The sequence below is a fragment of the Dromiciops gliroides genome, chromosome 2 (assembly GCF_019393635.1).
Source record: "Dromiciops gliroides isolate mDroGli1 chromosome 2, mDroGli1.pri, whole genome shotgun sequence".
In the NCBI taxonomy this organism is placed as follows: Eukaryota; Metazoa; Chordata; class Mammalia; order Microbiotheria; family Microbiotheriidae; genus Dromiciops; species Dromiciops gliroides.
Window position 1 is genome coordinate 483959452 of NC_057862.1, and position 17671 is coordinate 483977122.

General features: G+C 37.1%; 1 protein-coding gene across 1 annotated transcript in view; it reads left to right on the forward strand.

Moving 5' to 3' along the window:
- Positions 1-17671, forward strand: part of VIT (vitrin) — a 166879-nt gene that overhangs the window by 89892 nt on the left and 59316 nt on the right. Inside the window, exons 7-8 of the mRNA XM_043986033.1 lie at positions 9423-9632; positions 17459-17515. Coding sequence (XP_043841968.1) covers positions 9423-9632; positions 17459-17515 — 267 coding nt within the window. The remainder of the gene's footprint in view (positions 1-9422; positions 9633-17458; positions 17516-17671) is intronic.

Below are 17671 nucleotides of genomic sequence, written 5' to 3' on the forward strand. Positions count from 1 at the left end.
TGCCCCTACTGATGTTATCTACAGTTGCCTGAACAATTGATAACATTGATTTATAGTGTGATTATCTGTATCAATCTATCCCAAGCATGTATTAAGTAGCTACTTTGTGCCAAGCAAAGTATTAGGTGAAGGGGATACAGAAATAAAAGTGAAATGGTCTCTGCCTTCAAGGAGCTTACATTTTATCAAGGGGAAAAAATGTATACATATAGACATATATATATGTATATGTATATGTGTGTGTGTGTGTGTGTATATATATATATATATATGCCAATTAAATATCTACCAAGTTAATTGGGGGGGGGAGAATAGGTACTAATAGGTGAGGGCATCAGGAAAAGTCCCATGTAGCTGGGGGAACTTCAACTGAGCTATAAGGAAAGCTAGGATTCTAAGAACCAGAGGGTCTTAGTGGATCAGTCAGAGTTCCACTTGAGGGAAAAAGGTCTTCATTTTCATGGAAGACTAACATTACATGAGATTTCAATCCTCTGTGTCAGGCTGTCAAAAGCCATAATGTGGGCAGCGGTAATTTGGTTAGGCTCCATAGCTACTCAGACCAGATAAAAATAGATAAATGCTGGTTTACAAAAATCCACCAAAACTCTATGAAGTCATATGCTTCATTATTTGCAAACAAAGGGAAAGGACATAAGTTGTTGGTGTTGATAACTGGTCAGGAGAGTCCAATGCCAAAGTTGCAACCAAATCAACATTCCACCCCCCCAACCCCATCCCCTCTTTTGTGTTTGATTTTCCCTTCCTGAAATTGAATCCAAGCAATGAATGTAATGCAAGGGGTGGGTTTACCAATTCCTCTACTGTGTGGAATGCATTAAGTCTGCTACCCTCATTGTTGCAATCCAGCTAAGTAGTACTGCTGTTACACCCTCATTGACAGTAGATTCTGGAGAAAATTTGTGTGAGCTTAAAACAGTTACAGTTTTTGTGTGTCTAATCTGTTTGCTTCTCTAACTCCCAATAAGATTCCCTCTTTGAGCTCATGCCACACTGCAGACACGTAACTGAGGTTAGGCAATGGGGTCTTTGTCCCAGGACACCAAAATTTGGAGGGCATTTTTAGCACTTGCTTCCTTTAACAGCACAGAAACGATTGAGTTAAGTACTTAATTTCCAGAAGTAATAAACTAAAATAGAAAGGTGAGAGATGACAAGTCACTCCCTAGACAAGTTCCTAGATATCTCACTTTAATGCATTCATTCATACTTCTTTTAAAATAATAATTTCTTATTTAGACAAAATCACAGAACTAGTAGACTTCCCTTTCTCCTTAAAAATCATGGACTGCAATCACATAGAGCAAATACTAAAATAAACAAAACTTCTAAGAACAAATATTATATTTTGTTACAAACTTAAACTGTTATTATCTTCTTCAAATATTGCTTTGTTTTCTTTCTTTCACCACCTCAGGTCATTTTCATAGCATCTGGCTGGTCTAATTTGTTTTGGCCACTAACATTGGGAGAATTTTAAACTTTAAAACCATATTTAAGATTTACTCTGAAGTTTTCATCTTTTTTAAGTGATGAAAAATATTACAAACTCAGTACAGTCTGTACACAAGAGAAAGAATGACCTCTAAAGGTTATGGCCCAACCTATGATCATCTCAATCTATAGCACTATGCTCAGATATATTTGATAGTGTTTTACTAGTAATGAACAACAAATGAAGTATCTGCTTCCTGTATTGACTAAATTTAATTACAATCAAAGCCAAATTTTGTGTTAAAAACATTTTTATTTCTATATGTAAATGCTAACTGCATAGTCCCAGCTGATGAGATTGTCAGTGGAAGTAGAGAAAGTATCCCAGTTTTTGTCAGTGGATCTGGAATGCCCCTAACACATCTCTCCCACTGCTCCCCCACACACTGGAACTAACATTTGGGGTTATAGTTCAATGAACATTTATAGATGGTAGCATGGTCACGTGGTATCTAAGAAGGGGCAACATGTGGGAAAACATGTCTATATTTCATATGTGTAATATATGCCCTCTATTTGGACATCACTTCAGAAAATTTATCATCCTGCAAAATCCCATAGATCTTAGTACTCCTCCTCCTTACTACCTCTTGCCTCTCTGATCAAAAGGTAGAGCCTTAAACTCTAAAACCACCATTTAAGGAGGAAGCTTGGCTGAAAACATCTTATTTTTTATCTGGCTGTACTACTCTCAGACATCTTTGACTTCTTTACCATGCTCCCACATGAGGTACCTTTTGTGTACTGTCTTCCCCCATTAGACTGTAAGCTTCTTGAGGGCAAGGACTTTTAAAAAAACATATCTGTATCCCCAGTGCTTAGCACAGTGCCTGGCACATAGGCACTTAATAAATGTTTATTGACTATTATTGACCATTTGACCATGTCACCCTGTACAAAAACATTTATATGTATATGCATATGCATATACACATATGTAAGCATGTATGTAAATAAAAATATATATACTTATACACAAGAGTCTGTACACAAGGTTGTACATACATGTATGTTCTGAGAGGTAGCATAATATAGTGGATAAAGAACTGGCCTTGAAATAAGAAAGAGCTGGATTAAAGTTTCACCTCTAACACATGCTATCATGTGACCCTGGATAAATCACCAATCTCTCTGTGTACCAGGTAATTCTCTAATGACTACAAATTGCAAAGCAAAGACCAAAGATTATTTGATTACTTTAAATTTCTCCCAGGGTTTCAGACTTATGATTGAAATGGTATGTTGCGAAAATTTCTAAGTCACAGGGTTAGACAAAGAAAAACCAAAGTCTCCAAGCCAAAGAAAATAGATATATTGAAAGAGAGATCCTGTCTCTCAGTAAAGCTAGTCTCAGGTCTAGGACCCAAAGACCCATAACCCTAGGACCCAGGGGTATTTATACCCAATAAGCTCCTCCCACAACACAATTCACACAACACAATCCAAGTGGTGCATGTACAACAAGTATAAAATAGAGCGAAAGAACCATCAGTCTCATGTACAAAGTTGCTAACCTATAAATCCACCTAGTATATTTTTACCAGGGGCATTTGGAACTACTAGTGTTGATTTTTTTATGGAAGACAGCAGAATTCATCGATTTCCATTAGATGACTTTTCCTCAAGCTCAGAAGTTACTATTTTGGGTACCTGACCTTTAAGCTGATTGGTAGATACCTAACCACAATTGGAATTGAGTTGATGGATGCTAGATATGTGATTTCTAGACCAGTTTACAATATAGCATTTATATAAGCACTACTAATATCTGTCTTATTTGCTCCCATTATTATTTACTTAAGCTATTAAAGAATACCTAAACGTGCTAAATCACAGTTTGTAGTCTATAAACTGATTATTACCATAGTTAAATCTACTTATATCTAAGGGGTGGGGAAAATCTCACTCACAGGTAGAAGTCTCTTCCAATGAAGAAATTCTCTCCAGATAATGTTCTGAAATATAGTCTTAAAGAGAAGCATGGGGTTATTAAAAGGTTAAGTCAGTTGTCCAGGGTCACATTGTGAGAGCCAGGACTTGAACCCAGGTCTACCTCATTTCAAGACCTGCATCATGTGCTGCACCCCCCCATCCCCTACACCATCCGGCCTCTTATGCTCCTTCCTAAAGTTAGATGCCTTATGTGCTACTATTCAAAGCTCAACATAGACCTCAGCTATACACGCTTGAAAGCCTAGGGTCTTACACAATGGTGCAGCAGCACAGAATTGGGAAGAGTTGGCCACTGTGGACCCTTCTCTGGTACAGGTCTCTTATTTACAAAAGGAAACATTTGAGGAAACAAAAGAAACCCATCTGTTTCCCCAGTCTTTGTGCCTTCTTCTAGTGGCCTAAATTCACTGCCAGGTTACATTTTAAAATTCACTATTAGTCATAGAATCATAAAATGTCAGAGCTAGAAAAAGAAAAAAACCTTAGAGATAATTTAGTTCTTTTGTTTTGTTTTGTGTTGTTTTTTTTTTGTGGGGCAATGAGGGTTAAATGACTTGCCCAAGGTCACACAGCTAGTACAGGCCAAGTGTCTTAGGCCAGATTTGAACTCAGGTTCTCCTGAATCCAGGGCCAGTGCTTTATCCACTGCACCACCTAGCTGCCCCAATAATTTAGTTCTATTACTACCCTAGCTCATCGTACAAGATGTTAAGTAACTTGACTAAAGCAACATAGCTGGTTAACGACAGAACTAAACCCAGGTTTGCAATGTTCTTTCCATTATACCATACCATGAATGTTAATTAAGTAATCCTATTATTCTGTAGGGCAATAACTAGAATGATATTTCAAATTATGGAATTATTCTAGATAATTTGGCATGACATACCATTTGTACCTGACAATTAATTATGTCCTTGTGACATCTCTTTCACAGTTGCCTGGAACAAATGTTTATTTAATAGTCTTCTATTGTTATTTAACTTTTCATGGATAGGGTGTTCAAGGAGGACTAGCACCTCTGGTGTGAGGACTTGCCGAGCCCTTTTCAGGGCTGTTTATCCAATTCTGGGGTCCACCTGATACCCACCTCTCACCTGTGGTTCCAAGAAGCTGTCCAATGCCACACTGCAGTAAAATCATCTTGGGGCATAGCTAAATCAGGTTGAGGGTAACCAACAGGCATCAAACCTGTTAATAAATTAGGAGGATGTCTATTCTAAGCATATGAAGACTTACCCTGACAGGATGAGCAGATGAGAACAATTTGTTCCAACAACCACAAAAGCGACTGAAGCAGGAAATGTGGAGCACTTAGAACTTGGTCAGACATTGAAGATGCCATGGTCATCTGCTGCATCCTGGGCTATTGCCAATGGTACTGACTTTTGTCTTGCCATTGGACTTCAATGACTTTGGAAGAGAGTGAGGCAAATGAATTTGTGCCACTCTGCCTCACTTAATTCTAATTCATGTATGCGCCAAGTGGTATAGCATCCAAGTTCTTAGAGGAGAAGTTAAATGAGTTACAAGAGGAATTAGATAGTAATACTATACTAGTGGGGGATCTGAATCTCCCCCCTCTCAGAATTAGATAAATCTAGCCAAAAAATAAATAAGAAAGAAGTGAAAGAGGTGAATAGATTACTAGAAAAGTTAGACATGATAGATGTCTGGAGAAAATTGAATGGGGATAGAAAGGAATATACCTTTTTCTCAGCAGTACATGGCACATTTTCAAAAATTGACCATGTATTAGGGCACAAAAACATCATAGTCAAATGTAGAAAGGCAGAAATAGTAAATGCATCCTTCTCAGATCATGATGCAATAAAAATTACATGTAAGAAAGAGCCAGGGAAAAGTAGAATGAAAATCAATTGGAAACTAAATAATTTCATTCTAAAGAATGAATGGGCCAAACAAGAAATCATAGAAACAATCAATAACTTTATCCAAGAGAATGACAATAATGAGACAACATACCAAAATCTATGGGATGCAGCCAAAGCAGTGCTTAGGGGAAAATTTATAGCTCTAAATGCTTACATGAATAAAAAAGAGAAAGAGGAGATTAATGAATTGGGCATGCAATTGAAAAAGTTAGAAAAAGAACAAATTAGAAATCCCCAATTAGACACTAAATTAGAGATCCTGAAAATTAAAGGAGAAATTAATAAGATTGAAAGCAAAAAAACTATAGAATTAATCAATAAAACTAAGAGCTGGTTTTATGAAAAAACCAATAAAATAGATAAAATATTGGTTAATTTGATTAAAAAAAAGAAAGAAGAAAACCAAATTACCAGTATCAAAAATGAAAAGGGTGATGTTACCACCAATGAAGTGGAAATTAAAGCAATAATTAGGAAATATTTTGCCCAACTGTATGCCAATAAATTTGACAATCTAAATGAAATGGATGAATATTTACAAAGATACAAACTGCCCAGGTTAACTGAAGAGGAAATAAAATCCTTAAATAAACCCATATTAGAAAAAGAAATTGAACAAGCTATTAATGAACTCCCTAAGAAAAAATCCCCAGGGCCAGATGGGTTTACGGGTGAATTTTACCAAACATTTAAAGAACAATTAATTCCAATATTATACAAATTATTTGGAAAAATAGGGGAAGAAGGAGTTCTACCAAATTCGTTTTATGACACAAATATGGTGGTGATACCAAAACCAGGCAAAGCAAAAACAGAGAAAGAAAATTATAGACCAATCTCCCTAATGAATATTGATGCTCAAATCTTAAATAAGATATTAGCAAGGAGATTACAGCAAGTGATCACCAGGATAATACACTATGACCAGGTGGGATTTATACCAGGAATGCAGGGCTGGTTCAACATTAGGAAAACTATTAACATAATCAACCACATCAATAAGAAAACCAACCAAAATCATATGATTATCTCAATAGATTCAGAGAAAGCTTTTGACAAAGTACAGCACCCATTCCTAATAAAAACACTAGAGAGTTTAGGAATAGGGGGAGCTTTCCTTAGAATAATAAACAGTATCTACCTAAAGCCATCAGCAAGTATTATATGCAATGGAGATAAATTAGAGGCCTTCCCAATAAGATCAGGGGTGAAACAGGGATGTCCATTATCACCCCTATTATTTAATATTGTTCTAGAAATGTTAGCTTTAGCAATCAGAGAAGAGAAGGGAATTAAAGGAATTAGAATAGGCAAGGAGGAAACAAAACTATCACTCTTTGCAGATGATATGATGGTATACTTAAGGAATCCTAGAGAATCAACTCAAAAATTACTTGAAACAATTAACAACTTTAGCAAAGTAGCAGGATATAAAATAAATCCACATAAATCATCAGCATTTCTATACATGACCAACAAAGTCCAGCAGCAAGAGATAGAAAGAGAAATTCCATTTAAAGTAACGGTAGATAATATAAAATACTTGGGAGTCTACTTGCCAAGACTAACCCAGGAACTCTATGAACACAACTACCAAACACTCTTCACACAAATCAAATCAGATCTAAATAATTGGAAAGATATCAATTGCTCATGGATAGGCAGAGCTAATATAGTAAAAATGACAATACTGCCTAAATTAATTTACTTATTCAGTGCCATACCAATCAGACTACCTAAAAATTATTTTATACAGCTAGAAAAAATAATAACAAAATTCATCTGGAAAAAACAAAAAATCAAGAATATCCAGGGAAATAATGAAAAAAAATTCACAGGAAGGTGGGTTAGCGGTACCAAACCTGGAGCTTTACTATAAAGCGGCAGTCATCAAAACTATCTGGTACTGGCTAAAAAATAGAGTGATAGATCAATGGAATAGGCTAGGCTCAGGAAATGCAGTAGTAAATGACACTAGTAATGTAGTGTTTGATAAACCCAAAGACTCCAGCTTCTGGAATAGGAACTCAGTATTTGACAAAAACTGCTGGGAAAACTGGAAGATAGTATGGCAGAAATTAGGCATAGACCAACATCTTACACCTTATACTAAAATAAGGTCAAAATGGGTACATGATTTAGACATAAGAGGTGATACCATAGGTAAATTAGGAGAGAAAGGAATAGTGTCCCTATCAGATCTTTGGAAAGGAAAACAGTTTTTGACCAAACAAGAGATAGAGTATATTATAAAATGCAAAATGGATGATTTTGATTATATTAAATTAAAAAGTTTTTGTACAAACAGAAGCAATGCATCCAAAATTGGAAGGGAGGCAGAAAGCTGGGAAACAATTTTTGTGGCCAGTGCTTCTGATAAAGGCCTCATCTCTAAAATATATAGGGAATTAAATCAAATTTATAAGAATCCAAGTCATTCCCCAATTGAGAAATGGTCAAAGGATATGAACAGGCAGTTTTCTGATGAAGAAACCAAAGCTATCTATTCCCATATGAAAAAATGCTCTAAATCTCTAATGATTAGAGAGATGCAAATTAAAACAACTCTGAGGTACCACCTGACACCTATCAGATTGGCTAAAATGACAAAAAAGGAAGATAATAAATGTTGGAGAGGCTGTGGGAAAATTGGAACACTAATGCATTGTTGGTGGAGCTGTGAGCTGATCTAACCATTCTGGAGAGCAATTTGGAATTATGCCCAAAGGGCGATAAAGCTGTGCATACCCTTTGACCCAGCAATCCCACTTTTAGGTCTTTTGCCCAAAGAAATCATGGAAGGGGGAAAGGGACCCACATGTACAAAAATATTTATAGTTGCTCTTTACATGGTAGCAAGGAATTGGAAGTTGAGGGGGTGCCCATCAATTGGGGAATGGCTGGACAAGTTGTGGTATATGAATACAATGGAATACTATTGTGCTGTAAGAAATGATGAGCAGGAAGAGTTCAGAGAAACCTGGAGGGTCTTATGTGAGCTGATGATGAGTGAGATGAGCAGAACCAGAAGAACATTGTACACAGTATCATCAACATTGAGTGTTGACCTACTGTGATGGACTATATTCTTCTCACCAATGCAATGGTACAGAAGAGTTCCAGGCAACTCATGATAGAAGAGGATCTCCAAATCCAAGAAAAAAAAAGAAAGAAAGAACTGTGGAGTATAGATGCTGATTGAACCATATTATTTCTTTTGTTTTGGGTGCTGTTTTTTTGTTTTCTTTCTATTTTGAGGTTTTGCTTCACTGCTCTGAATCTTTCTCTTCTAACAGGATTAATGCAGAAATAGGATTAATGTTATTATGTGTATATATATGTGTGTGTGTATATATATATATATCTATATGTATATGTATAGAGTTATATAGATATAACCTATATCAGATTACCTGCTGTCTAGGGGAGGGGGGAGGGAGGGGTGGGAGGGAGAAAAATCTGAAATTGTAAAGCATGTATAAACAAAAGTTGAGAACTATCTTTACATGTAATGGAAAAAATAAAATACCTCATACATAAAAAAAAATCTAATTCATGAATGAATCCACATCAGTCATGATGTCACTGATCCTCTTTGAAAACAGAAAAACAACTTTTTATGTGTTTATGTGTTATCTTCCTTATCGAAATACAAGTTCCTTGAGGTCAAGGACCATGTTTTATGTTCCTTGGATCACCCATAGTATCTAACGCAGTCCTTTGCATTGTAGTAGCCACTTAGTAAGTTACAGTCAAGTTGATATCTGACAGTTCCCCAATATACCAGGTACACAGAGGTATCAAACAAATGACCCTCTGTTTACATGTGCCCCCAACACTCCCAAGGGCAGCTCAAACCAGATTAAAATGTTATTGGGAAATATTTAACAAAATAAAAATAAGATCACATTTTAAAACTAAGTGAACATGTGGCCTATAGGGATCCTCATGTATAGGAATATGCCAAGGATTAGTGGCCCCTGTTGTTACTTGAGTTTGATGCCACTACAGTACAGATATTACATTTTAGGGTCCTGGTATGATTCTGTTTTCTTACAGATGAGACAACAAAGCCATATCAGAAGTCTACAGTCCTCCTTTCAACCACCCTACTGCCAACCACCACAACCCGAGTGCTTGCCACAACTCCAGCTGGACCCCTGAGCACCACCCCAAAGCCACGGACTCCTCTGGACACCACCACCACCACCTCCACCTTCACCATCACTGCCAGACTACAACCTGGAGGCCACAGGACCAGAGACACAGGTCAGTAGAATAGACCAACCTTATAGGATTTAGAACTAGAAGGAATTTCAGGGACCATCTAGTTCCACACCTCACTTGACAGATAAAGTAACCGAGGCACAGAGTGACTAAGTGACTTGCCTCGGGTCACATAGCTAATGTCTGAGGCAGTTGGTAGACTACAGGTTTAGTTTTGTAAAAGGAGAAAGGAAGGACAAGAAGAGAATTAGATTTTGCATAGAACTGATGTATTTTGATTCATATGCCAGTGATTTTTCATGTATCAAGGGAACAATCTTAAAATCTATGTGTAGTTCATTCACTTTGTAGTGTCAGAAACTGGTCCGATGAGTGCAGCAGGTAGAAGGCTCCCTTCCTTCTGCATCCAAAAAGGTACATTGTTGTTCATGAACACCCAGGTGTAAAGATCATGGAGCCTGATAATACCTATTTTATTTTATTTTCTTTTATTTTATTTTTTTGGTGAGGGGCAACGAGGGTTAAGTGACTTGCTCAGAGTCACACAGCTAGTAAGTGTTAAGTGTTTGAGGCCGAATTTGAACTCAGGTCCTCCTGAATCCAGGGCCGGTGCTTTATCCACTGTGTCACCTAGCTGCCCCTTAATTTTTTTAAGTGAAGAAATGTGCTGTGGTAGATTGAGAGTTGGTTTCAAATCTGAGAAGACCTGGTTCAAGTCTTGCCCCTGATACATACTGGCTGTGTAACCCCAGCAAATCATGCAATCTCTCAGTGTTCTAGGCAACTCTAAGACTAGACATTGCAAAGAAGGTGTCAATCTGCATTGGTAGAGAATATTTCCTCATCCGGGAGTTAGTTCCTTAAACCAATTAAATTACAGGTCAAGTCCCTATCCCTATCCTATTTTATTAATGATATGTACAAAGCAGTGGAGGCCTGGGGATAAGTGAATTATACTGTAGTGCTTAATACTATATTCAAAGACTAGAACTGGTATTATGGTATTAGTGGTTAGGATGTTGTCTTACAGCTTCTCCTTTGTGAAATTACTATTTCCCTCAGACCCGAGTTGAAAAGGTCTCAAGTTTCAAGGTTACTAGAAGTTTTTAAACAAACCTCCTTCCCCAAAGAGTAGCCCTTAAGGAAAATACAGCTTTCTGATATGTCACATCCTTCCCTGAATGCTTTATCCTTACCATTCATATCTATTATCCTTAGTGTACAGGAAGGGAGGGAGTGGGGAACAAGCACTTACTAAGTGTCCGTTTATGTGCCGGGTACTAGGCTCAGCACTTTACAAGTATCTCATTTGAACCTCACAAAAACCCCATTTGCAGGTAAACAAACTGAGGCAAAGGGTAAATGACTTACCCACAGTCATGTAGTTAGCAAATATCTAGGGGGGAAAATCCACCTAACTCATGTCAAGATACTACAATGGGGGGGCAGCTAGGTGGCGCAGTGGATAAAGCACTAGCCCTGGATTCAGGAGTACCTGAGTTCAAATCCAGCCTCAGACAATTGACACTTACTAGCTGTGTGACCCTGGGCAAGTCACTTAACCCCCATTGCCCTGCAAAAAAAAAAACAAAAACAAAAACAAACAAAAAAAGATACTACAATAGGAAACATATAATCACAGCAAGGGTAGGGTCCTTAAAAGACATTCTAAATATCTATCCTTTAGTTTCCTCAGAGGCTTGTACCTAAGCCACTGTGGCTAATCATCCCATTTCTAAAGCCCCTCAAGGAATGATTCTCCCTGTCAAGGATCCCCTATGGTCTGATGGCCCATTCCTAATTCTTTCTCATGCAGTAGCCCCCTATTACTTCCAGGATCAAATTTGAAGTCCATTTAAATATGAAGCATTTAAAACTCTTCATAAACTGGCCTCTTCCCATTTTTATTTTATTTTTTTATTATTTTTTTTTAGTGAGGCAATTGGGGTTAAGTGACTTGCTCAGGGTCACACAGCTAATAGGTGTTAAGTGTCTGAGGCCAGATTTGAACTCAGGTCCTCCTGACTCCAGGGCTGATGCTCTATCCACTGCACCACCCAGCTGCCCCCCTCTTCCTATTTTTGAAGTCTTATTACACTTTATTCCCCTCCCTTAACTCTATAATCCAACTATCCTGACATGTCCCAGCTCCCTTACAATGTCTGTCCCTCATATTTGGAATGTTCTCCCTCCTTACTTTAGACTCCCTAGCTTCTTTCAGGGCTCAACTAAACTCCAACTTTTCCTGGAGACCTTTCCTGTGCTTAGGGTCCTTCCCTCTAAAATTACTCTCTATTTACTCTGTATGAATCTTTTGCCTACCTTAATTTACCTATTGTCTACCCCATTATAACATGGAGTCTTTGAGGGTAGGCATTGTTTATGCCTTTCTTTGAATCCCCAGCACAGTCCGGTGCCCTCCTGGCACATAGTAAGGGGCTTAATAGATGCTTGTTAATTGATTGATCAAAATGATTTCTACTTATATTCCAATAAATATTTCAATTTATGTTATGTCCTCTTCCCCCAACAGCTATAGCTGAATCCAGTTGGCATGAAGCCAGCCCCATCCAAAGATAGTAATGAAACTCTTTACCAAAATCAGAGATTTTTAATCCTTAGCATTTGATCTGAAGAGAGAGAGAGAAGCATTATGACATACAGGAAAGAATACCAGACTGACAGTCTGGAGACTTGGTTCAAGACCCAGCTTGATAATTACCTTGCTGGGTGACCTTAGGCAAGTCCTTTCACTTCTATTCCTAGCACTCTGAGTCTTCAATTTCTACATGAGGTATAGATGATCTTCAAGGTCACCACAAGGTCTGAAATTCTATGACTGCTCAAGGATGCCTGATAGTTTACTCCCCAACAGCCAAATAAATGGAGTGAAGCCAAGTACTGAAGGATCAAAACAAGTATAAGCCTAAGTCTGTTTCTGTTATTGTTGGTATTGCTCAGAGTTCCTATTCCAGATAGTTTTTTTCCCCTAGTTTACCTTCCTAATTATGTTTGACTCAGCCAACTGAAGGGAGGCAGGTTGCTCAGGGTCAAGGGGTTTCTAGCCAAGAACATTCAAATGTTTCCCTTTCTAAAAGTGGTACTGTTTATAAATCCTATTCTTTGGAGTTCCCAATTCTTTCAAAGATTCTTGAATGATGAAGGACATATTTACAAGTTGCTTCCTCTTCTTGTCTCCCAGGAGGATAATTCTCATAAAATGCATGTAATTAAGCATGTGGCAGGAATATTCCCCTGTGCAGGAAATTCTAAAGGCTTACAAGTTAGGGCCTTGCTTGTTTTTGGAAAAGATGAGGAAACCTGAAGCTATGACTTCCAATCTGGCAACTCCTATTTTTTCTGGCTTGGTAACAGGGCTTTGCACAACAGCATCCAGGCTGATCAATATTCCTTCTTCGTCTTTGTCTAGCAGCCTGCTCTATTCTAATCCACAGAGTAAGGTCTCCCTGCAACATGTTGTAAATGCCAAAAGAGGGAAGCCAACTTTAAACACGCACCCCACCCCACCCCACACACACACTTTTAAAAACTTCATTTCCGGGGCAGCTAGGTGGCACAGTGGATAAAGCACCAGCCCTGGATTCAGGAGGAACTGAGTTCAAATCCGGCCTCAGACACTTGACACTTACTAGCTGTGTGACCCTGGGCAAGTCACTTAAACCCCATTGCCCCTCAAAAAAATAAAAAATTAAATAAATAAAAACTTCATTTCCCACTCAAAGAATTCTCCCACAAGAAGTCTAATGCAATAGGAAGTCAGAAGACTTGGGTTCAAATTCTGGCTCCATCATTTACTACATGTATGACTTGAACAAATCACTTTCCTTCTCTGGGCCTCAGTTTCCTCAACAGTAAAAAGTAAACAACAAAAACACTGTATAAAGAGGGGATTATAGTAAATGACCTCTAAGATCCCTACTATCTCTAAATCTGTGATCTTGTAATCCTTTGGTCATACCTGTGTGACCTAGGGTAAATCATTTCTCATTCCTGAGCCTTATAGACAAATTTAATCAAATAATATTTGATATTTTTAGAAACCTTTAAAAAAAGAGTTCAAGATAGCAACATTCATTTCATTAATGTGAATGAGGAGGGTATTCTTTTTTAAAGAGTTTATTATTTCTGTTTTTCAGATAAGTATTTTTAAAAATTAATTCGTTCCTCCAAAAACACAAAAACAAGTCTCTCAATACAGAGCTAAATAGTCCAACAAAACAAATTCCTCATTAGTTATGTCCAAAAATGTATGTCTTTTTCTGTATTTTAAGCTCATTAACTCCTGTCAGGAGATATCGCATAGTTCTTTTGGACTCATGGTTTATCATTGATTTAATAAAAGTTCTAAAGTCTTTCAAAGTTGTTTTTATCTATAAAGTTATTATAACTGGAAAAAATGTTCAAATTCAGCTCACTTTACTCTATATCAATTCCTAAAGATCTTCCTAGTTTCTTCTGAAATTGTCCATTTCATGATTTCTTATGGCAAAATAATAATTCCATTACATTCATATACCACAATTTATATAGCTGCTCCCCAGTAGTTTCCAATTTTTTCACAACTACAAAAAGAGCTTATATATATACACACACACATACACACATAGACACATGCATACACATATGTATGCATATATATGTATATATAGACAGATAATATATAGATATTTATATATCATATAGTATGTATGTATGTGTATGTATATGTACATATAAATCTTTTTTCCTTTTCTTTGATTTCTTTGGAATATAGACCTAGTAATGGTATAGTAGAGTCAAAGGGAATACACAGTTTGATAACCTTCTGGGTATAATTCCAAATTGCTTTCATAAGGGCTGGACCAATTCACAGTTCCACCATAGGTGCACCAGTATACCATGGTGTACCTATTTTCCCATAGTTCCTCCAGCATTTGCCATTTTCCTCTTTTGTCATCTTTGTCAGTTTGACAGGTATGAGGTGGAGCCTCAAAATTGCTTTAATTTGCATTTCTCTAATTCTAAAGATCTGGAGTATTTTTATATAATTGTTGAGAGCTTATATTTCTTCCTTTGAAAATTGTCAGTTCATATTCTTTGATCATATGTCTATTGGGGAATGGCTCTTAGTCATAATTTGAACAAATTCCTTGTATACCTTAAAAATGAGATCTTTAAAAAGGAACTTACAGAGACTTCTTCCCAACTGTTTCCCTTCTAATTTTTACTTCATTAGATTTGTTTGTACAAATACTTTTCAACTTTACATGATCAAAATTATCTTTTTCATTTTGTGCAATCCTCTTTATCACCTGTTTAGTTATGAACTCTTCTCTATCCATTGATCCAAAAGGTAATTTCTATTTCTAATTCGTTTCTATTCTGATCTTTTATATACAAGCCATGTGTCCATTTTGAGCTTATCACCTGATATATGATATGAGAAATTAATCTAAATCTAATTTCTGCCAGCCAGTTGTCTAGTTTTCCCAGAAGTTTACTATGTTTGTTTACCTCTGTACAATCTGTTGTACTAATCAAGGTTTTTTTCTTTTTAACTAGTACCAAATCACTTTAATGATTACTGCTTTGCTGTACAGTTTGAGATCTGGTACTGAAAGACAATTTTTGAAGTAGCCTTCTTAAAATAAATGCTTGTATAAAAAGGCAAAGGGTCATATCAGTCAGTGATGGATAAGTCTGTCTCTTGACAAAATTGCAAATTAGGTAAAGTTTGTTTTTCATGTCCCTTCACCTACCTTGCATTATGTCCTTCATCCTCCAAAATATTCAAGTCCCTTATCTTAACCTCTGGCTACCGCTACTGTGGCATCCATTCAAGGCAACTAGATGGCTCAATGTGTAGAGGATAGAGGATAGACTTCAAGGTAGGAAAACCTGAATTTGAATCTTGTCCTAAACACTTACTAGCTGTATGACCCTAGGCAAGTCATTTAATATCTCTTTGTCTCAGCTTCTTCATCATAAAATGGAGATAATAGCACTTAGGTCTCAGCTTTGTTGTGAGGATAAAATTAAATAATACATAAAGTGCTTTGCAGACCTTAAAACACTACATAAATGCTAGCTGCTGCTGCTGGTGGTGGTGTTAACTCAGTCCTACTGTCTCTTAGAATACACCTTTCCTTGAGCCCATGGCCAGTCATTTTGACTTATGTCTTGCCACTGGATGAAGATGACTCTGGAGGAGAGAGAGAGGCTGATGACTATGCACAGCTCTGCCTCACTTAATTCCAGTCTACTCCCAAGCCACTGTGGTGATGTCACTGGTCCTCTTAGAGAAGGAAGAACAAACAACATTCTCTGGATGTTCCTTATACTTCCTTCTACCACCCCACCAACTCTCAAATTAGATTTGACTATCTTTTGTCTCATACCCCCTAGGGCTCTACTTTGTTAGCTATTCAGACTAAAAAGTTAATGCTAAATATTTATGGGGACATAATTGTTTAATGACAAGTACTTTTGCAGAAAGGAGGATATTGGAGTCAGGATGTCTTGGACAAGCCACCTGATCTCAACATACCCCCAGGAAACTCTTTAATACTACAAATTACCTACAAGTTTCCTATATGTATTTGTAAAGAGAATTTCCACAGCAAGAGTTCCCTATATCAATAAAATAAAGGTCCAGACTCTCCCCCAGAAAATATATTTTCATTTTCATAAAGTCTTGTTATCTTAAGCACTAAAAAGTGTAAGAATTGCAGGCCCAAAGGAAAACCAGTCGGTAAAGTATTTGAAAGCAAGTGGACCTTCCAAAACCACTCAAATCATGTGATGTAGGCAACTGCCACTTTTATTAGTATATAAAGATGATCCATGCAATGGAAATCTTTAATGTGACTTAAACATGTGTTCTGGCTCCAGCCCATTTCTGCATTCTTTGGAGAATAAGTTATATTGTCAAGTGAGTTCTTCTCCCTTGGAGCAGACAACAATTTCCCTCTTTTTATTACTATAATTACCTTAAACCCAGGTTGCATATTTGCAACTGTAGGAATCAATGGCAATTTTCCCTGTGATCTGACTAAAATTGTCAATATATACTATCATGTTCAAATATATAAGAAAATATTGTGCCCTTTCATCTCTTTCCCAACTATTTCTTTTTGTCCAAACATTTCTCTTTCCCTTTTTCCATTATCTACAGCATATCTTTTTTAGCACCCATGGTAGCTTTTATTCATGGTTCCATTCTTACTATATCCTTCATCTTCTTACCCTTATGAAAACTTGGCTTTTTTCCCTGATCTTGTTTTTACATGGTTGGCCTGTCCCTACAAGAGCCCTCCTTTTCCTTTTTAAAGCACATATCACCTATCCCTCCCCTTTAAAAAATGCTTCTAAGAGACTATACATGTTATATTGAATTCGGATTGCTTGATTCTCTCACATAGTAATTAGAGATCGCCTATTATGTACCTTTAAAAAGACTTGTAAGCTAATGCTATCTACATCAAAAACACGTTAATACTATTTAAGAAAATTGCTAAATGTTAAATGACATTTTCTATTGAAGGATTACTTTAACCTCCTCTTGCAGTTGGCACGGGTTTGGATAACTGTTGTAAGTATAATGATGTCGAAAGAAATAGAGTGACTTGGTAAAGAAAGTTCATTCTGACAGCTGTGAAATGCAGAAGTTATTATCTAGAATTTTTATCCTCTGTTGAACTGAAACTATTTTTCCACATTGATGCTTACTCCTGGGCAAGTTCAGGCTCTCCACAGACAAATATGTACCGTGATTCTGGCCTTGGTAATAGCTGGTTAGCTCAGAGCAAAGAAAGAATGGGAAGGCTTATTTTCTAATACATGCACTGACCAGTCACCTGTTATTACAGGGTTCAGGTCCACTGCAGCCTATGTAGGCAACCACAGTATTGCTCGGGCCCACACAGGTAAGGCCTTTAACTCACTTTCCAATACCTGTTGATAATTAAACATGATGCCTGATGTCATGGTGTCAGGTTTTGAGTAAGAGTCTCTTAGTAGAAAGAGGGGCTGAACTAGGAGTCAGAAAGCTCTGGGCTTGAGGAACAGAGCCAAGATGAGGA